The 23,004-nt window shown below is 43.1% G+C and overlaps 1 protein-coding gene across 1 annotated transcript; it reads left to right on the forward strand.

Moving 5' to 3' along the window:
• The first annotated feature begins 4,579 nt into the window (after positions 1-4,579).
• KCNK1 (potassium two pore domain channel subfamily K member 1) lies at positions 4,580-21,304 on the forward strand. The gene is made up of 3 exons (XM_033144293.1): positions 4,580-5,085; positions 19,020-19,415; positions 20,829-21,304. The coding sequence occupies exons 1-3, from the start codon at positions 4,731-4,733 to the stop codon at positions 21,086-21,088; spliced, it is 1,011 nt and encodes a 336-aa protein (XP_033000184.1). The 5' UTR covers positions 4,580-4,730; the 3' UTR covers positions 21,089-21,304.
• The last annotated feature ends 1,700 nt before the right edge of the window (positions 21,305-23,004 follow it).

Consider the following 23,004-nt stretch of genomic DNA (forward strand, 5'->3'; position numbering starts at 1 on the left):
GATAGCATAAAAATGTGGACTACCAAGTAGATCAGAAGCTTACTCTGTTGCACAAACTTTCACATAATTGATACTCCAAATACATGGACAGATTTATCCCCGCATACTCATCATTGTTAACTGTACTCCTTTTCTAGGTCACTCATTTTCCACCCATGACTCCATCCCACTCCAGCTGTTTCACCAGTGTATCTGATATTTCTCCAGGGTAGTGGCGCTTCTTCCAAATCCTATAGCTCCTCAGTTGCTGAACCTTGACCTTAATCAACGTAAGTTTTTGGACTGGTTGACACTCCTGTTTCATGGGTTTAGCATTCATTCAATTTAATAACGTTCTATAGTATAAGCTCTTGAATTTACTAGGCCATCCTCACCTCATAGCTCATAATTTTTAAAAGGTCAAAGAACTACTGAGAGCCTAATGCAATCCTCCATAACATTCATTTGCCTAGGAAAATCAACTTGTGCCCTTTGCAAGGAACTAAGGATTCCCTTTGTTTGGATGAAGGATACAGCACAAGCCTGACTATTTATGAACATCTAAATATAGGAGTCTTTGGAACCGTCCTTTAATTTCTTCGGTAAGGTGAGCATTAGCTTCCTACTTGAAGCAGCCTACCTTCCATTTGGAAGCACATTCAGCATGCGTCATTGTGGTAACCCAAACAAAGTAAAGTGGTGATGTTATAATGCAATAGGTCAAAAATGAATGACACATTAATAACTTGCTTACTTAAGTACAGCATTTTTTTCCATCAACTATTTCTACAGAAATGCCTCATTAAGCTAAAATGGTTTGTTGCAGGTTTGTTTTCCAAGTCACACTTGCTGACTTTGAAAAGCCACAAGGCCCCTTTATTCCAGAAACCTTGTAAAACCAACAATGAAAGCAAGTTGTATTTTATGTTGACACAAGAATCATTGTCAATAAATCCATTGTACTAACACAGCAAGGCATGATATTGCCCATAAAGATCCGTGCTTCTATCTCATGTCATGACAACATTTAACCCACAGAACCTCATTCCCAATAAAGATTTCAAATGTGCACCAGTTCATCTTCTTCTTGTCCTCTTACTAAAAGACTTATTTAGTTATTAACGTGCATATTGGACAGAACTGAACACTCAATCAAGTACTTCGGGAAAAGAAAAGGCTAAGGAGTAAACACAAATCAGAAATGAGATAGAAGGATGGCACCCTTGTATGTCTCCTTTTGGCAACTCCTGCAGCCAAGTTGGTGCCAAATGCTCTGCTTTCCTTTGGACCACATCAGCGAGGCAGAGAGGGAGGTACTGTTGTCTAAGCAGCCCAGGACCTCTATACATAATGTCCAGGCTTGCACATCGTGGAAGGTAACTTCAGTGCTGCTAATGCAGCGGTTTGACTTCACCCTTAGAGGCACACTCCCTTGTCTCTCGAGACAGATAGGTGCCAACAATATATATTAAGAACCATGGCAAGATCCAGCCTGTCCACATCTAACCTGGTCAAAAATAATGAGGTAAAGGTGCACCTGCATTAATACCAGCTGTTCAAATGCGGTCTATTTTGATATGCACCCAACTCTATTTTAATTGCTAAATGAGTTTAAACTAGGAAGGGGAAACCTGTGATACCTCCCCCACCCAATACAAAATATTATTGGACTCTTGACTTTCTCCAGGCTAATGGTCAGGAATGATGAGAGTGGGGGTGGGGTGAAGTGTTCTTCATATCTGGCATAAAGAAATAATGCTGTGGGAAATACACTTTGAAGTTCAAAAAGCCATTACTAAATAACCTTGACTAAAAATACTCTGAATATTTTATAGAATGGAGTAATATAACTTGATAAAGAAAAACAATTCTGAACACACTTTCTGTTTTAGAAATTATCATTATAAGAAACCTGCCTGATGAAGACATCTGGATACAACACACCTTCATGCTGTTAAACCTTGATTATGAAACGAAAAGGATATCGTATCATCCTTTCCTTCCTTCCATTATGAGGACTGCTCAGAATACACATCTGCATATTATTTCTTCATGTTCAGGAAACAAGCCATTCCAGGAAACGAATCATGGGGAGAATTTAGCTGTGGAAACTGTTTCCTACTGCAACCCTGGCTCTATTCTGCCAGAGGACAGGATGCGGTCGGTGTGACAGAGCTGGCACCTAAACTAGCATGCTTCGCCAAGCATACATGATGCAGTTGTTTCATTTTAATCTTGGTAGCAGAGTGTCCATGTAAGGCACTTCTGACAATATCAGAGGTTTTCTGGAAATGGAGTTTTATTAAGAAACCATAATGAAAGAGCAGGTTAACTGTAAAGGCTCTTTCCAAAGGAGGGAGGAGGAGAAAGAAAGAGCCACAAGGAGTGTTGTTGCAGTGGAGCTTGCAATGAATTGCTTCAACTTCTGAGGTGAGAGGGTGGATGAGTTGCAGTGATAATTGGAAAACTGGCAGGTGGGGCAGAGAAGCAGAAAGAGGGAGAGGGAGAAAGGGAGCTATAATATATTTCCGTTTTTATGCTCTCTCCAGAAGGAGAGGGAATGGGGTTTGGCAATGCAAGAACAAGGACCCTGCTGGAAGTTCCCAACAATTTAATTAGGCAGAAGGTCTGTCAGCAAAACTAACAAATGACACACTTGAAAGACTGGGCAGCCTTGAGGAACAGGATTCTTAGAGAGTTTTCTGTAGTTCAGGGGTTCTGAGTCAGCTACAGCCTTGATTACAAACACTCACAAAAGTGTTGGGTGGTTCTAGAATGACATTTTGCAGGTTAACAAAAGAAGTGCCCCCCCACCTAACAAAAGAGAAGTGGTGGGCTTTTGCAGCACTTCTTGGGAAGCGCACTCACAATCTCAAGGGTAGCCGACATGGTCTCCTCCAGATGTTGTTGGACTCCAACTCCCATGAGCTCCAGACAGCATGGCCAATGGTCAGGAACAGCAAGAGCTGTAAACTGTAGTCTAGCAAAATCAGGATGGCACTGTGATGGACAATACAGGATTGCCTTGATTTTATGAAACATTGTTAAAGATTTGGCTTTGTGATTTTCAGAAGTCCTGCACTGTATAGAGGGTAAAGGCACTCCGTTATCCATTTAAATAGCAGTTTTCAGTGCAAACTTCAAATTCAAAGTATCCATTGACAAGGTGGAATCAAGTAGTTGACCCAGGCTACATACTTGATCTTTTAGGAGGAATGCACAACAAGCAGTAAATCCAGTTTTTGGACCCAGGAACCCCCAGCCTCCACCTTGTCAGCATACAACTTCTGCTTATTGCCGCCATCTAGGCACTGGCCAAAGACCTGTACAGCTTCAGCTGATTCCGAAGGAGAGATACAGAAGGACTACTGCAAAACAATGCTCCCAACCTATGGCGCCAGGTGGCATCAAGTGTCAGTTGCACTCCGCTTGCCTTTCTCTCAGTGCAGATATAATCAAGCAGGGTGACCAAAGAAACTGTTTCAAGGCCACCCCAGGCCTGGTGCCAGATTGAAATGGGTCTGAATAACTGACTTCTAAGCATGCCTGAAGCTGACTACCTCCTTCTCAAGCACCTTGTGGCAAAGGCAGAGCTAGCTGCTCCAGCACATGGAGTGGCCCGTGGGGGCAGGGCTAACCGCCCACAGGGGTGCGGTGGCACGCATCCCAGGGGGGTGCGCTGGTGGCGGCGCACGTCCCAGGGGGGCGCTGCCCGTGGTGATGTCACCTCCTCTCAGGGATGACACCTGGGGCGGACCGCCCCCACCTTGCTCCACTTCTGCCTTGTGGTAGCTGCCACAAGCTTCTGGTTCCAGAGAGGTCTTCTCCATGACCTTGCAGGAGGTTGGACTAGATGACCCTAATGGTCCATTCCAACTCAAAAGTTCTATGCTTCTATGAGGGACTGTGTGCCCACACAGCCAGTCCTGTCTTCCTGCTGCAAAGAGATGGAGAAGCTACTGCCAGTACCAGTCCTGAAAAGGAACGCCACTGAGCAGAGCCCAGCGGTGAGGTCCACATTCAGAACAGCAAAACCACGGGATGAAATGGCAGAACTAATGAACACTTAAGGTGGAATTACAATGAAAACGAACTTTTCCATCTCCTCCCCCCTCCCCATGTTCATTTCTGATGTGCCCTTTGCTTGCAGAAAGAGATTGAATACGGGTAGGTGCGTGAGAGTGTGGACCATTCCAGATATCCAGATGTGTCCTTTATTTTGAGAGAGAGAGAGAATCTATAGGTATGCGTGTTTCCTTTCCCACCCACTTTAGTGAGCTGCCCAGCTGGAACCAGTTCAGCAGCTGACGCGCGACCCGTTCCCGGTTACCTGAGCCGGGAAACCACGTGAGCGCCACATCATCTGGGCTTTTGATACGGAAAGTCACCGAAAGGAGGAAACAGGAAAAGAACGAAGCGAAACCCCGCTGCCAGACGCCCGGAGAAGGGCTCGTTTGAATGTGTGGCGGAGCTTGAGCCTCCAGGCAGGGGACGCGCGTAGGGGCCGAGCCGGTGCTCCGGGAAAGGCTCATTCCCCACCCCACCCCGTCGCCCGCCCCGGGCTACAGCCCGACCGAAAGCCGCCCGGCGTCCCGCTTCCTCTCCTCCGCGCGCGTCCAAAGGGCGCCGAGGTTCCCGCGCCTTCCTTCCCTTCCTCAGGGACCGGAGCCTCGCGAGCGCTGAGGGCAGGCGGCGGCGGCGGCGGCGGCGGGCTGGCGCCGGGTGCGAGCGCGAGGCGCTGGCGGGGGAAGATGCTGCAGTCGCTGGCCGGCAGCTCGTGCGTGCGGCTGGTGGAGAGGCACCGCTCGGCCTGGTGCTTCGGCTTGCTGGTGCTGGGCTACGCGCTCTACCTGGTCTTCGGCGCCGTGGTCTTCTCGTCGGTGGAGCTGCCCTACGAGGACCTGCTGCGCCAGGAGCTGCACAAGCTGAAGCGGCGCTTCGTGGAGGAGCATGAGTGCCTCTCCGAGCAGCAGCTCGAGAGCTTCCTGGCGCGAGTCCTGGAGGCCAGCAACTACGGCGTGTCGGTGCTGAGCAACGCTTCCGGCAACTGGAACTGGGACTTCACCTCGGCCCTCTTCTTCGCCAGCACCGTCCTCTCCACTACGGGTAAGGAGGACGGCGCCGGGCGCCACGCGGGACCGGCGGGACCAGGCCTAGCCGCGCGTCTCCCGCCTCCGCCGCCCCCAACCCGTTACTGCCCCCCCTCGCTCCTCTTTCTCCCTCATAGCTCCAGTCGGGGGGGCCTCACAGGGAGTCAATGAAGCCCCGGAACCCAGGAGCGAGTGCCTCTCCCTCGCCCTCCGAGGCCACCCTGACGGGCCAATGGCTTCTCCCCAGGGCCGAGGCCGATTTCCAGGCGCCGCTCGCTCGACGAGCAGCTCCTTCTCTCCACACACCTCCCTCCTCCTCTCCCTCCGCGCGCGCCCTCCTCCAGAGGCTCTTGCAAGCCCCGCTTGCCGCCCTTTCCATCCCGCCGCATTGCCTTCGCGCTCTGCGTGCGGGACTCCCGCCGGGTACAGGGCGCTGCAGAAGAGAGCGGGGCTTCGTCTGCGCCAAGGCTCCCGAGAGCTCCTGAAGCCGATCTCTGGACCAAGCGTGGGCGAAGTCGTCGAAGCTATAAGAATAATAGAAACTGAAAAGTGCCCATCCATCATCACCAAGGAACCACAGGCTGTCCACTCTGCCCCCTCCCTTGGTATAAAGTTCAGGCGCCCCTGGCACTTTATGTGGCTATTGCCATTGGTCATGGCTGTGGCTACAGAACCTCTGTATGCATATATATACAGTACACATATATAAACAGCACAGGGCACAGTCTTAGGGCGGATTCTTTTATGGTGTTTATATTTTATATTTACTTAAATGGGTGAGTAGAACCAACAGTGGCTGGACTGGTTGTTTCACCCAACCCTGACAATGTACACAAATGCAAAGATGGTGTAAGAAGCACTCAAAGGGCCTTTTCGCACATGCTGTTTTCATGATCTTAGAAGAGAAAAGCTCAGCAGTAATATGGATGTGATGCTTATGTTGCCTAAAATGTACCGGTACATTGAAAACACCCAAAGGTGCTTTTTGGCTGCAGTCCTAAACACACCAGAAAGTGACCAGCGAGAGCTTACTTCAAAGCAGACATGCTTGCAATAAGTTCTCAGATGATGTAAAGGTCTGTACACTTCCTGCATCTGTAATTCAAGAATAAAAAAATGCATTGGTGAGAACATACATCAGTTTGAAACTTTATAATCTCTTCAGCTTTCTGGGCCACATTAACAAATGATGCATTCCGGGGGGGGGGGGGATGAGCATTATTTGTGAAAGTAACTCTACGGAGCTGCTTTGGTTCCTATAGAGAACAGGGCTAAGACGTTGGTTATAGGTTTCTAATTAGCCAGCATTTAACATTTTTGAAGCAAGCCTTTGAGCTGCATGTTCAGTCAGAAAAATAAGCATGTTGCAGTGTCATGTCAGTACAGCTTTCAGAAATTAGAGAGTTAGGAAAACCAAGGGCTAATTGATGGGTGAATATTTGAGTCTTTTATCTTGTAGCATGTGTGTGTTCTCAAGGGTCTGTTACACAGGTGGAGATGGACTTTGAACAAAGGACCCCCTTGATGAAACTTGGCAACCATGTTACTAGACCTTTTCTATCTGCTTCTGTGATGTAATATAAACAAATATAAACTAGAGCTACCAGTTGCAACCTTGAAATGCTATAAAAGATATATAGCACAGTCTGATTTAGTGAAACTTACTCCCACTGACATAAACAGTTTAGGGGGTGTTAAACAGTATTAGGAAATAATTCAGTGCTATCCTGTGCACATTTAATCAAGTCCTGCTGTGTTCATTGTGGCTTACTCACAGATAAGTGTGCATCAAATTGCAACTCTAAAGTATTTATTTTAATAATGGTTGGATGAAAGTTGTATGTTGAACTGAATTTAGGAATATTGCAAAGACATGCTAGAAAGAGTTGTAGAACAGGTTCCATTCTGTCAGGAAAACTTGATGGATGCTTTACCCTCATATGTACAACCATGGCATGGTTATCTATCTGGGCAGAAAAGTAGCAATAAGGGTGTCACTTTCCAAAAAAGTTGAGAACCATGGTTATACATGCACAGTAAAATGATTTTCTCTTATTTCAGGGAAGTCACTAGGCTCTGGATCAGTTTTCTGAGCAGAGGGGCCAGGTTGCCCCCAAGATTAAGGGGGCCCGGACCCGGTGCACGTTGTGTGTGCATGATGTCATGCATCATCTACAGGAGGCTGAGCACTCTGGAGGAGCTGGCTGCTGAATCTGCAACGTGTGTGATGTTGTGTGTGTGTGTGTGAGAGAGAGAGAGAGAGAGAGGTGTGTGTGTGTGTGTGTGTGTGTGATGTGTGCCAGGCCTCTCAACACTGAGGGGGCCCAGTGCCTTTCCAGCAAAGATTGAGGCGGCCGAAGACATGTTAGCCCTCTAGAGTTGGTGTGCCTATTTCTGAGGTATCACTTGAATGACTTAAAAAGCACAGACAAACAGTTCTCTCTCTTTATTTCATAAACCTAAGTTTTCAAAATTGAGGATGGAACTTTCCCCCTTACCTTTGGTTTCTAATTTCCATTTAAACTTCAAGGTTCTCTGAAATCAGATTATGGCCTTGGTATCAAGTTTGCCATTCATTACATTCTGCCTAAGAGAAGCCTAGCAAAACTAAACGTTTCCCAGCATCAGAGAAGGGGGTCTAGTATGCTTAGTTTATATGTTTTCAGTCTTCTTAAGTGGTAGAACTGGAAAATTCAGAAGCTTTGTTTCTGCAGATTGAGGACACAAGTTTTTGCAAGTCTCCTCAAAGATCACACTGCTTTTGAGATAGCTGAGAGAATGCAAGTCTGCTACTGTGTTTCTCTTGCTTTCTGAATAAGGTGACCTGGTGGGGAGAAGTGGGTATTATATTTCCTCTTACAATGGAAAAACCGATTGCTCATCATGTGCGGTCGAGAGATAAAAGCACACCCATAACTAATTCACAATGCACTCCCAATCTGGGTAGCTTGTCTCTGCAGCTACTTTACTGTGAACTGTTTTCAGTGCTCTAAATATATGTTGTTACGGTTTTCTCCTGCGTCCTAAGCTGCCTAATTAGGTTTTGTTAAAGTTCTGAATACAGATTCTTTACAGAGATCAAATATTCTTTGTTAATCACTTATCAGTTCTGTTGAAGTCACTGAGGTAAAACTGCTTAATGTGACATAAGGTCACTGCAGCTCTGCCCATCTTGACTCATATCACGTTCTGTAACCTGAGCAAAATGAATGGCATGGGTCAAGTTTAAGATGTATGCTGTATGTAAAGCTTAAGCAGTTGCAGTTTCTTCCCAAAGCTAATTTATGGTTACTGGAAACTACCACAGTATGATGTGTCCTCTTCAGAAGATGGCTTTTTGGTTGCACACAACATAGCTGTTATCAAATGGCACTACAGTGGTATCTCTGGTTACATACTTAATTCATTCTGGAGGTCCGTTCTTAACCTGAAACTGTTCTTAACCTGAAGCACCACTTTAGCTAATGGGACCTTCCGCTGCCGCTGCACCGCCAGAGCACAATTTCTATTCTTATCCTGAAGCAAAGTTCTTAACCTGAAGCGTTATTTCTGGACAAAATAAAAAATAAAAAAATCCTTCCAGTAGCACCTTAGAGACCAACTTGGTCTCTAAGGTGCTACTGGAAGGATTTTTTAAAATTTTTTATTTTGTTTTGACTATGGCAGACCAACACAGCTACCTACCTGTAACTGTTATTTCTGGGTTAGCGGAGTCTGTAACCTGAAGCGTATGTAACCCGAGGTACCACTGTATTCATTCCTTGAAACTTTTTCAACTTTACCATTTCTTTCCAAGTGAACATCAAAGGCTTGTTACCACTTCACAATTTAGGCAACTTCAATTGTTGTTTGTTTGTATGTTGTTGTTCAAGCACCACATCATAATGCAATGCGGGAATGCCATTAAGGGGTTGAAGTTACAACGACAGATGTATATCTTGACATGTTGTGAAAAACAGGAAATGTGGTCCCAACCATATGGAACAAGTAGAACCTGTAATAACACGTGGCAGTATATGTCCAACCCCTAAGAAGAGGAGTGCTCATTTTCAAGATTCCAACCAATCTTAAACAAGAACCTTGTTTTTAAGACCTCTAGAGGGGAGGGAGTTTCAGGAAGGGAAAAAGGAAAAGAGATTTTTTTTTGTCTGCCCTCCTGAAGCCTTCCCCTGTTGTGCTGTATGACACTGGAGGGCACAGGTTTGAGGCTCTTTGAGGTTTGACAGCAAGGAAGGAAAACATCCCTGTGTAGTGCTTATACAGGATACTTTCTACAGTATAAACCAGGGGTCAGCAAACTTTTTCAGCAGGGGGCTGGTCCAGTGTCCCTCAGACCTTGTGGGGGGCCAGATTATATTTTGGGGAAAAATGAACGAGTTCCTATGTCCCACAAATAATCCAGAGATGCATTTTAAATAAAATGACACATTCTACTCATGTAAAAACACGCTGATTCCTGGACCGTCCAGATTGAGAAGGTGATTGTGCCGGATCCAGCCCCCGGGCCTTAGTTTGCCTACCCATGGTATAAACTCTTAGGGGCTTCAACTGACAAATTTCCTTTCCAAACGCACTAATAATCAGTATTCCCCATCCCTCAACTGACATCTTTGCCCTGGAAGCTCACATGTCCTTTCTAGGGTTTTTAAAAAGGGTTTTAAATTTACAAATGTTGCAAGTTTAGGCAACACAGGAAGTGCTGCTCTGCCATGCTGCCCACTCCCCCCCCCCCCGGTTGGGTCACACACCTCCTTCAGCGCTGTCTCTATACTGCCTGCCTCCACCAGCACTGTTTCTGCTGCTGACATTGATCAGCATTGATTTCTAGCAAGAGAAATTCAAATAATCTCTCATGCTCCATGAGATCTCACTGGAAATCAGTATCGATGCTCTGCCAACGATGGAGGTGCCAAGGCAGTTGGCATGAGGGTGGAACCTTGTGGGACCTTCTGTTTCTCCCCATTTCATGGGTAAGGCAGCCCTGCAAATGTGTTTATATATGCCTAAGGAGTGTCCCAGGTCTGCCACAATTAATACCGTACACGGTGACAATACTATAATATTTTGGACTCAGTGACAGTGTACTCCAAAAACAGTGAACTGGAAACGGAGCTAAAAAACTCAGGTCCTGACACTCTATGCTGGTACTGCAAAAGACTCTTTTATCTGATGCTGACAAAACAATCTTGCACAGGAGCAGGAGCCTTTCCATGGCCTCTTTAGATGTGGGAAACAGCTTTTAAGCAGCATAGAGAGCCAGTGTGGTGTAGTGGTTAAGAGTGGTAGACTTGTAATCTGGGGAACCGGGTTCGTGTCTACGCTCCTCCACATGCAGCTGCTGGGTGACCTTGGGCTAGTCACACTTCTTTGAAGTCTCTCAGCCCCACTCACCTCACAGAGTGTTTGTTGTGGGGGAGGAAGGGAAAGGAGAACGTTAGCCGCTTTGAGACTCCTTCGGGTAGTGATAAAGCGGGATATCAAATCCAAACTCTTCTTCTTCATAGAAGTGTCAAGGAAGTGTTTTCAGGCTGGGAAGCCCATAACTATTGTATTTAAATTGGGGAGGGGAAGAATGGGTCAGGGTATAGAATCATAGAATCATAGAGTTGGAAGAGACCACAAGGGCCATCCAGTCCAACCCCCTGCCAAGCAGTTTTGTGCTCTTTTGTATGGCAACAACAAAGCATAGAATCCAATTAGTGTAGCAAGAGGAATCGAAGGTGTTTTCTACAGGCAAGTTATGGAAAGGATGATGGCTCTACCTCATTTTGTCTCACATGGGATAGTTTGTATGGATTATGGGCTGGTAATTTCTCATCTTTTTTTCCTTTGCTTTTTCAGTTTGTCAGACTAATGCATTGGCCACTGAATAGAATAATTGTGATCAGGGTGGTAAAAATATCACTGACTTCAGTTATTTATTATTTTAAAAAATAATCTCCCTTTGTGCAGACTAGTAGTATTGACACTAATGCTTTAAAGGAAAGGCGAGGGGGGGGAAACACAGCTTAGGTATGGGTGGAATTTGAATTCTAATTAACTGTGCAGGAAAGTGAGTCATTGAAACATTTTAACAAGGTTTCTTTTCATAAACATGAGGTGCTTTTTAAAAACTGACTCACACATCACAGTGCCCCAAGTGAAACTGTTGACTTTCAGAGTGGTATTTGGCAAGCAACTGTGACGATGAAGGGACAACTTCTTAGAAAGCATTTCACATTTCCATTGCACCACATCTGATAACAGCAGTGATATTTTAAAACATGGGAGTGGAAACCTGCTGTATTAAAATCTGTGGATTTCGTTCCTTTCTATCTCCTTGAAAAAGAAGCTGAAACACACCATAGACACATAGAATTGTACTTTTGGAAGGGACCACAAGGGACATCTAATCCAACTCTTTGCAATAATCTTCTCCCTTGAGGTTGACTGATACAGTCTTGCAGATAAGTTCACCAAAGTTACTATTCTAGTTCACCTACCTAAAAGTACCAATGGCAGGAATTTGTGTCATAGAGAAATCAGTTCTCATAAGTTTCCCTATATGGTTTCTTGGGGACACTTATTAGATAGCTTTACTAATATATTCTGTAAGACTTATAAATCATGCTGCTTAATACGAATAAAAAAGTATGTGGCATCATCATGCAAATTGTGCTGTGTTTGCCAATAGACAATAATGAATATGTCTCTCGTAAAAAACATTTAACTTAACAACTCCTGGTTGAAAACAATGAAAGCTTCCATTTTTGTTATCACTAACAAAGTTTGTGTAACCCAGACTTTCACAGCCCTAGGTCTGTGGGGTTCTTCTCTTCACTGCTTGCATTTTTATACAACAACATGAAATATTCATTGCAGGTGCATTTATAGATGATGCCTATTAATAGAGAATTAACAGCAAACTATTTCACATATAAGCACTTTGTTTATTTCTGTAAAATGTTAATTACAGGCACCACTGTATTTTACAGTATAATTCTATGTATGACTACTTAGAAGTAAGCCCCACTGAGTTCAATTGGCCCTAGGCTACAATGCTCTATATTCTTGTATTAATTTACTATGCCTTTAACAATTTTGGTCCAGAATACCTCAAGGACTGCTTAATCCCTTATATTCCTGTTGGATCACTGAGAGCTTCAAAGGAGTCACTGTCAGTGATCCCCCATGGCTTCCGGGCATGGTTCATATCAATCATGAGCTGTAGGCTCAGTATTGTGAGCTTCGTTTTACAGAACTTCCTTCCAGTTGAAGTCAGATAGGACCCTTCCCTGTTGTTGTTCTTCTGGCATCTACTGAATACCTTTTTCTTTCAGCAGGCATTTTAATTAAAATCTAGTTTTATCATTTTAACCAGTGTTTACCTTTTCCTCCATTGTATTTTCAGTGTATTACTTGGAGACAATTGTTGTTAAGCCGTATATAAACTGTTTAAATAAATAAACAACACACTTGGGATTCAGTAGACATGCACAGGGTTGCATAATAAGACAAGTGGTGAAAGAGGCTTCTTTTTTTCTCCTTCGTTTTCTGGGAGCTTTCAGATTTTGTTAGAATTTTAGTATACATAAGGTTGAGCTTACTTTTTCATTGCAAGGTGGCCATGAGTGGTAGGTGTGTGTTTTCTTTTCTTCCTATTAAATATTTCTCCCAGCGCTCAGCAATCTATCCAGAAGCTGGCTTACTGAAATTGACTATAGTTAATGTAAACCATTTTTGAATGGAGGAGTGCTGGAGGAGACTCTTGAGAGTCCCATGGACTGCAAAAAGATCAAACTTATCCATCCTTAAAGAAATCAGCCCTGAGTGCTCACTAGAAGGACAGATCCTGAAGTTGAGGCTCCAGTTGAGGCCACCTCATGAGAAGAGAAGACTCCCTAGAAAAGACCCTGATGTTGGGAAAGATGGAGGGCACAAGGAGAAGGGGATGACAGAGGATGAGATGGTTGGACAGTGTTCTCGAAGCGACTGGCATGAGTTTGGCCAAACTGCGGGAGGCAGTGAAAGATAGGTGTGCCTGGCGTGCTGTGGTCCATGGGGTCACGAAGAGTCGGACACGACAGAACGACTGAACAACAACAATGTAAACCATGATTCCCAGTTCAAATGAAACCAGGCCCCCTCAAAGGCCTGGAGAGGTCCAGGCCGTTAGCAAAGTAGCTAAAACTGCAGCTAGGGAGCCAACGTCACATGCAATACTGACTCTTTTTCTTGAAATTAAAACTATGACCAAACATTTGTTAAAATATTCAAATTAGCAAGTATCACAATCTCTTCTCTGATAGTTAACTCATATGCACACATACACAGAAACACTGCCTGCATTACATCTTGGGTGCAGTTTAGAGCATTTTTGCCAGCAGTAATGGTTGATGTACATATTGTAATATTTCTGTACATAAAAAGGTATGTCAGCTTTTCATTCAGTTGTGCATTTTGAGGCATAAGGGAGAGTTGGTGGCATGGGATTCCCAACTGCTCTTTCCCTCAGATGCGTCTCAGATTTCTCCATTCCCTACTGAAAAATAAAGGAAGAAGGATTATTGCACAGTGGCAATGAAAACAGGAACAGTGGAATATTGGCAACCATGTAATCATTAGCTCACTCCTTGTCCCTAATTTATACTACTTCTCAACCCTACATCAAATATTCCACTATGTTTCCATAAAAAGAAGTGAATGGATTTTCCATGATCTTAAGAAATAGTGAGGGGTCATGAGGAAAACACAGAAGGGCAAAAAGTTGCTGATGATGCCATGTGGCCCCATAAAGGTGAGTGAACAAAGAGTGGTAATTACAGAGTATACACCTCATCTGGAAACACCCCAAGAGGACAAAAAAATGAGGTAATGTCTAATAGTAGAATGAAGACCTTGGGATCAAATGGGAAGCTCTGTGGAATTGGATGAGGTTCCGTTTCCTTACACCTACTCTCTAAACACAGCAGATAATAAGCCAAAGTCCTTAAGTTGAGAAATTGAATTGAATTATATCCAATATCAATTTATTCCTAAAGCTTGCAGTTGTATGTAGATTGCTGGAAATGTAATTTTATATTTCAAAAAATACATTATTTTAAGCATGGAGCAACATTTCATGAGCCTTTGGAGGTAGTATAACCTCCTATTAATGCAGATAGATTTTGCTACTTCATAGCTGGCTCGGTGTCAGATTCCAAAAACTGCAGTCATTGCACAAGGATTTCTGCAACCAAGTTTTGGAGTTAATACTTCTCAAATGAAGCAGTATCTTTGAAAATATGTACTACTTGACATCTGCAAAATGCTGAGCCAGTCTGTCTATTCTGAAATCTAAGTGCTCAAGTTTCTGCATCTCCCTATCTCTGCTATGGTGCATTCTTAACATTGGAATTTTTTCAGCCATGGATACTTCACTGAGTTTATCTCCCATGAAGCGTATGGTGCCAATTCACTGCTTCTTAATTATTCATGTATTAGGTACCCACATTTGTATCCACCTTTCATCCTGCTCCTGGGCATCCATTCCTACCATTATTTACTAAAGGAAGGTTTACTAAAGGAAGAATAGAAAATTGTGTTCCTCTCTCTGCCCCCTACTTTTATGAGGCTTACCGGTATTTTCTGCACATCATAGGGAAGAGCCATAGCTCAATGGCCAAACACATGCTTTGTATGCAAAAGGTTCCCAAGATAAATTCCTGGTGTCTCCAGGCGGGGCGTCCTGCTGATGGTCAGTATTGATATTATTGAGCTAGATGAACTAATGGTCTGATGTGATATAAAGCAGTTTCCTATATTCCTGTGTTCCAGGATTTTGGCTGCTTGTCTTAACAGGAAGAAATTAATTTCCCAAGATACATAACCTATTCCTTACTTGGTAGGTGGTGTGTGTGTGTGTGTGTGTGTGTGTGTGAGAGAGAGAGAGAGAGAGAGAGAGAGAGAGAGAGAGAGAGAGAGATTACAGTAGTAGATGGCAATGAATTGCTCTTGACCAAATCATACTGCTGGCATGCTAGTGAGAGATGCCATCCACCAGTGTTTAGAAGCCTGTTCTGGATTAATTGCGACTGACATTTGTTCTCAGGCTGAGTCACCATCCTGCACAGGTGCTTTACTCAGCAGTAGCTATCTCCACAGCTTGCAATCGCCACAGCGCACTAGGAATAAACAGTGTTTTTCAAAAGCTTGGATTAATTAGGATGAGTATTAAAAATTGATGCCCATTTGTAAATGCTGCTACAGAAAATGGAAAAAGCACAGCATTGAACGCATCTTTCTGCCTCAGACACTTAACTTACCATATTCCTTTTTATGTTCTGTTCTGCAGACAAGATAAATGCTGCTAATTAATAGCTTAATATTAACACATTCACATTTTTGTAGGAGGCACAAATAAGATGTAATCAGTCACAGTGCAAGAACATAGTCCACAATCATTTGCAGTTTTCTTTTTTTAAATCCGGTTTTGGAGTACAGTTTAGTAACTTTTGTTAAGATTCTTTGTAATGTTTTTAGGATAAAATATTGTTGCATACCCAGAGCCCTTCAGGTAAGCAAACTGCAAGTTGAAATAAACAGTTCATCTGAAAACTGGAAGCGCTACCCATCCAGCCCACACCAGAACACATTTATGCTCCTTGGGTGGTATCCAGCAGTGTCCATCTGCTGCTGGAATATATTAGCATAAGAAGGGAAAGAGGCAACCTCTAGCAATTACTCCCCCCCCCCGGCAACTCCTCATCCCTTTAAATCTGCACCAGAGTACAGAGGGTGCAGGTATGCCCCAGAATGCCTCCCTCTGATGGATTCTCTCCATCAGTGGACAGATGCCATTGGATACCACTCTTTGTAGATATGGTGATAGTTAGCAGCTGTTTATCAATTTAGCTGTGCCTGGCAACATCCAGAGATTGCTAGCTGGAGCCTCACCCTAATAACTGCTCTTGATTGTTCGTTGCCTAGCAAGTAGGTAAACAGACAGCTGAGTAAATTGATAGTTTTCTAGTTAGAATACTCAAAGAAACTTCCCAAAGTTTAACTTTCTGGCTTCTTTCATCCTAGCTATTAGGTTTTATTAAGTAGAAATGCATTACTTTGTCCTAGATTTGGTAGATGGTCAAGTTGACTTTGTCGGCGGGGGGAGGTATCTAGATTTAGGTAGGTAGCTTTGTTGGTCTGACGCAGTCGAAATAAATAAAAAAATAAAAAATTGTCCAGTAGCACCTTAGAGACCAACTAAGTTTGTTCTTGGTATAAGCTTTCGTGTGCATGCACACTTCTCCAGACCCCCCCCCCCGGGGGTGTGTGTTAATGTTTGCCATTGTTATATTAACTAGTCCTGGTGCAGTTACGTTATTTGAAAGTCTGTTGCCTGGAAACAAGATTCAGAAATTTTGATATCTTTTGATACTTTTTCTTGTCTTCTGTATTGCTTTTGGGGTTTGGGTGTGGGTGTACACACACACACACACACACACACAAGCCCTGGAAGGGAGCATTTTGAAGGCACCACTGAATTCAAATTTATGTGGATTCCCTGGAGGACCTGATCCTTGAGCCCATCAGCAAAATTTGCCTAGAGTTGACAGAGTGGAAAAAGCCACCTACCCCCTGCCCTTTGCCCTCACTGTTAAGAGTCCCCAGGGTTTGGGATGTACTCATGGGCCTGTCACTCCACTCCCCCTCTTCCCCACCACATTCCCACTTTGGATTGCCCTACCTTTCATTGTGCTTTTATAAAAGCAATATGTGGCACTCATGTCTATCATTTTGTTATTATTAGTGCTAAAGGGGCAGATGTTAAGCTGGTGAAACTTTTCTGGCATAGAGATGAAATGCTGAAAATGTTTTTGTCTTGCCTTCGTGCCCTCTATGTAATTTTCCCTTGAGTATCTGTCTGGCCAGTATTCGAAACAGATGAACTAGGAAGAACCGGGATCTGATGCAACAGATTTCTTCTTGTGTTATTCACAGATTATACCCATTTCCTCCGTGATTTATGATTTTGTATATCTCATGTGCATCCAGCTTAGAGCAGTTCTTACTGTTACATAACGAACTACACACTTCTATGAGAGAAAAACTTGTGCACCCATACGGTTCATCAAAACAGCAGTTGTGTCAATATTGCAGGATGGGTGGCATTTTGGCAATTTATTTCATCCATGGAATATTTTATCTGCTGAGAGACAGGCCTAGAGTGAGGGACAACAAGTAGCTTAAGTCCTCTCCAGGCTTCATGACTTATTACAGTGTTGCTTAAAAATAATAAAAAAATCTTCTGTTTGTAATCTTTGCAAAATGAGCCCAAACAATCAAAGAGGCTGAAAAGAAACTCATGAGTCCTAGGGGATGTTAAATTATCTGGTTAATAGATTATCTAAACGCCAACAAAAAGTAGATCTATATAAAGTTATCCTGAACGTTGATTTAATGGGCTCTCCAAGGAATAATGCCATAAATTAGGTTTAGCATGCTTATTGGTGAGCTAGAAACTGGGCTGAAAAGCAATCTTCAAATGAGTGTTGAAATGAGTCACATTTGAGAGGGGATTTTGTTAGATTGATCTAATGTAACAAGACAGAAGAACAGACTAACGCCTGAAGTAACTTGCTCCTGGGTCAGAGTCTTGCCACCCAGGTGAGAGCAAGCATGATCTTGCCTGTGCTCTCCAGGGCTTGTGATACCTGAGGGATCTATAACAATACAGGTGAAACTTTTTTCTTTCTTTCTTTTTGCAAATTAATTCAACTTCAAAGGAGAATAATCCTTGAAATTTCATTGTTACAAAGAGAATGATAGCTTTGATTTGTGTTGAACTTCAAAGCCAGATATCACCAAGCATTGTAATTCTTACAACTCACATGAAAATTACAAGGCACTTAAATGGAACACGAATTGCAGTCTACTAGTCTGCTGAGTCTATGGGGATAGCAAATGTTTTGGCCTTAGCACTCGGAACATAATGTGGGAACTTGCATCCTTCAGATAGTCAAGAAATTGCATGTGGGGTGCTTGTGTGTTTCTGTATATGTCTTAAGAGGTCTTGCAAGCTAATGCTCCAATTATTTCTGCCTTTGCAAATATATACTGGGTCAAAATCTCAACCTGAGACCCCAAATACACAGGAATAATTTGATGCTGGTGTATAAGAAGTTGCTTCTTATACAGCTTCATGCCTGACCTGCAGAAAAATAGTGTGAGGAAAAGGGGGTGGGGTGAATAATGAAAGAGAAAGGAAGAGGAGGTTGTGTTTGGCAGCTCTGTCATTAGGCAAAGTGAGGTATTTGCCTGAGGTGACAGATGCCTGGGTGCAAAGCTGGGTTTCATGACACCTGCCCTTCAACCCTGTAGCCTAAGTGGAGCGCCATCTCGTGAGCAAATATAATGTTTTAAGTGTGTTTTAAGTACATTATACAAATGTGACACTAGTTCAGGCTTCCTCAACCTCGGCCCTCCAGATGTTTTGAGACTACAATTCCCATCATCCCTGACCACTGGTCCAGCTAGTTAGGACTCATGGGAATTGTAGGCCAAAAACATCTGGAAGGCCAAGGTTGAGGAAGGCTGCACTAGATGGTGAGCTTATGGCAAATTCAATATATTTTTCAAAACATTTTTTTAAAGCATTTTCATAGCGTTTTTAATATGTGTCTAGATTCCACCTTGGACTGGAATCTATGCCATTTTTGCATTTTCTTTGAATTAGGCAAAAAGTCATTGACATTTTTATTGCTAATTTATACTGAGTGGGAGGAGGGGTTAGTGAATGAATGAATGAAAAAAAGAAATGCCCACAAGCCTTTCTGGTACATGAGTGGAACGAAGCACACACGTTCAGGAGCTCCAGGTGCAAATCGTTCTCTTCCTTCCACTCTGATCAGTCCACTCCTGAAAAATGAGCAGTTCACAGGTCAGCCTGTTTTTCCCCAAATCTCACTTCTGTCTTTCTTTTCATGTTAACAGGTTATGGACACACCGTGCCTTTGTCAGATGGAGGGAAAGCCTTCTGCATCATCTATTCCATCATTGGAATCCCCTTTACACTGCTTTTCCTGACAGCAGTGGTGCAGCGCATTATTGTCTATGTAACAAGGCGGCCTGTGCTGTATTTCCATGTCCGCTGGGGTTTCTCTAAGCAGATAGTTGCCATCATCCATGCGGTGATTCTGGGCTTCGTTACTGTCTCGTGCTTTTTCTTCATCCCAGCAGCAATATTTTCTGTCCTTGAAGATGAGTGGAACTTCCTGGAATCTTTTTACTTCTGCTTCATTTCGCTGAGCACCATTGGCCTTGGTGACTATGTTCCAGGAGAAGGTTACAACCAAAAATTCAGAGAGCTGTATAAAATAGGAATTACATGTAAGTAGCAAATTACTGGTACAATAGGAGGGTGAATAGTTTTTAGAGCTGTGTTTCTTGGTGCTTCTTTTGTGACTTTTGCAAGGCAGTCCCATTGAGTCCAGCCATTCATATAGCAAAAGTAAATGGAAAAATCCAGATTGAATTTTTGAAATGTGTATCAAAACCCTGTTAAGTATGTTTGTTTGGTTTTTTTAAGGTGTGGAATCACATGTTTCCGAGGTGCTCCCAAATCCTAGTTGCTATGGAACTCTTATCCGAAACACCATTCTGAATTATTTGGAGAAAGAATAAGATGCAAATATACTACATTATAAACAAAAATCAATGTTGTGGGCCACATGTAAGGACATAGTGGGCTACAAAGTGTCTACCATACAGATATTTAAAGATGCATCTCTGTATGTGGAATTAGTAATAGCTTACTAATTCCACATACAGAGATGCTTGTGACTCAAGCATAAGGCATTCCTACCTGGTAGCATTCATATGACACTGTAGATCAGGGGTCAGCAACCTTTTTCAGCCGTGGGCTGGTCCACCGTCCCTCAGACCATGTGTGGGGCCGGACTATACTGTATTTGGGGGGGGGGGGGGATGAACAAATTCCTATGCCCCACAAATAACCCAGAGATGCATTTTAAATAAAAGGCATTCTACTCATGTAAAAACACCAGGCAGGCCCCACAAATAACCCAGAGATGTATTTTAAATAAAAGGACACATTCTACTCATGTAAAAACACACTGATTCCTGGACCGTCCGCAAGCTGGATTGAGAAGGCGATTGGGCCGGATCCGGCCCCCAGGCTTTAGGTTGCCTACCCCTGCTGTAGATAAATATTTTTGGGAAGCTTCAGCTGGTGCAGAATGACTTACTGGCTGTATTCAACATAGTGCTAAGTTGCTGGTTCCACCAGCAGAAGGATTTTTCCTTGTGCAATGAAACATTCTCCTCCCCCCCTGCACTCCCCCTAAATCTAAGCAGATTTGGGAGTGGCATGGGGTGCACAGAGGGAGGAAAGTCCTGTTGCATTGGCAGTAATCCTTGCGCATGCGCAACTATTTAAGAAATTCCACACATTGTTTTCAAAAGAGTTTTAAAGACCTAAAGATTTCAGTCTGCTCATAACTGAATAACGTTTCTGGTTTATATTTTATAAGCTGCTGTTTTAATTGTGGGTGACGAATTTTTTTATACTGCTGTTTCATTAACTGTATTTTATACTTTTATTGTTTTACAGTTTTATTTGTAAATTGCATTGAGAGTTCTTATACTCGAAAGCCCGTGTGGAAATATAGTTCTAATTGGAGAGATAGAGCCCCTTCCATTTTGTGGACCTCTCTGACTTGGAGCATTGTATCAGACATATTACCAGTTCACATTTTAAACACTGCTTCAATTTCTTCCTAGGTTACCTGCTGCTGGGCCTCATTGCAATGCTGGTGGTTTTAGAGACTTTCTGTGAACTTCATGAGCTCAAAAAATTTAGGAAAATGTTCTATGTGAAGAAGGACAAGGAAGAGGACCAAGTGCACATAGTAGAACACGACCAACTCTCCTTCTCTTCAATTTCAGACCAGGCGGCTTCTTTGAAGGAAGATCAGAAAATAAATGAACCTTTTGTGACCCCACAGTCTGCAGTTAACTGTGACGGCTGCATAAACAATTAACCAAGGGCTTCCGTTTCAATATCAACCGTGCACTTACATCCCTTCAGTTAGAACTAGCACCATTAATGAAACTATAGAGGCAGAAGGCTATGCTATATTATCAAGTACTCATTGCTGGGAATACTTTTAAAGTGTATGAGCCAAGTAAAGCTCTTTTTAGCTGGAACAACATTATGGGAATGTTGGCTGGTGGGGGGGGGGAATATGCATTTGGGAACCCCTGGATTAATGGTGCGTACACAGATAACACATTGGGGACTCTAGATTTGATCAACAATTCAGTTTTCATTTCCCCAACCTGCTGCCCTAAGTTCCCTCTCACCCCCTGAAAATCATGTTGTGGTTCATTGACAAAATAGGAGCTTTCTGATGCCATTTGCAACTTCTGGTTTTGAAACATGAATGGGGGACTGAAGCATTGAGTTGGAAGGGTTTGTTGTTGTAGCCCAGAAAACAGGAATAGTCTCTTGCCATGTCTCCTTCAGTGAGAATCCCAAATGACTGGGTTCATGCGCACTGGGCTATTTCTCTACTAAGACACACACACACACACACACACACACACACACTCTGGAAAGATCCAGAGCAAGTGCATTGTATCAGTTCTGCAGCTATTTTAAACCTCCAAGGAAAAAAGTATAAAATACCCAGCCGTGACAATCCCTAAAACGAGGTGAAGGTTTAGTAAAGATATAACCCAAACTTAACTAAACGCAACTCCAAAAAATGGGGTGAGGGCCCCTACACAACTAAGTGGAATTAGACAAAAATATATACAACTCAAATGAAAACCCTCATAACTAAAACCCTAACGAGATGCCGGCTCTTCCTCGTTTCACTGGATAAGAGTCTGTTTCCTCAGAGGGAAATTAATTATAGAAACTACAGAAAGCTACGAAAGTCAAACCAAAAGAATAAAGAGCAGTAGGGGGAGAATCCTCCCAAACTATTTCATGTTAGTTGAACTCAGGTTAGCTAACCTAAACAATTCTGATAACAAAACTCATTACTTTGAAAAAAACGAAGCCGCACGGGCTCCTGTGACAAGATGCTACAAAAACATGATTAAGACTATTTTAAAGCTCAGCTGCTTACCTTCAAAGCCTGGCTCAGTAAGGATAAAGGCAGACAGATATTCTAAAGTGTGGTGGGAAGTGGTTTGAACTCATTATTTGTTGTAATGTATGCCAATCACACTTCGAATGTATCTGATTTCACCCTCAAGTGTACTACAGTCATTACTGAGCAAGAATTCTATATCCTGCTTCCTGTCAGAAATCAAACCGGGTGCTTTCCTCCTGGCCTTAAAAAAATAATAATAGCAAAAGGGGTGTTTTTTGCAACTGATTTCAGTGGATATAGGATCAGGGACCCTTGAGCACCAGCATATACAGCACTTGCAGGCACAGCTTAGGGGAAAGCCATCTTCCTTAGCACTCTCAGACACCCCTTTCACTCTAATTTTACCCCATAGGCTGTGAGTCTCAAACCATTTATTGTCAAGTGGTTTCAGAGATATGGTCCTATCTGTTCAAAGTAGTAGTCAAGCCGAGCACTGAAGTACCGGTATCTAGACTCCTGTGACAAAAGAAAAATACTTGAAACTTGATCACCTAAAAGCACTGTATATGAGTTTAGTTAATACCTAGTGTTTATTAATAGATTTTATACCTTTACTAGGAAAGTTGACTCTCTTGATAAATCTGCTTTAAAATCTATGCGAGCTGAAGTTTATATTTGAGAAAACACAACTCAGAGATGCTTTTTAAATTTGATTTGAAGCATAGTGTGTTTGCATGTTCTCATCCAAGCGGCTATTTTTGTACAGCCTAAGCTGGTTCTGTTTATAATGTTTTAACCTTCTTTTGTGTACATAAATGCATATATTTATATACTGTACATATGTTGTAGATCAC

This window comes from Lacerta agilis, chromosome 3 (assembly GCF_009819535.1).
Source record: "Lacerta agilis isolate rLacAgi1 chromosome 3, rLacAgi1.pri, whole genome shotgun sequence".
Taxonomy (NCBI): domain Eukaryota; kingdom Metazoa; phylum Chordata; class Lepidosauria; order Squamata; family Lacertidae; genus Lacerta; species Lacerta agilis.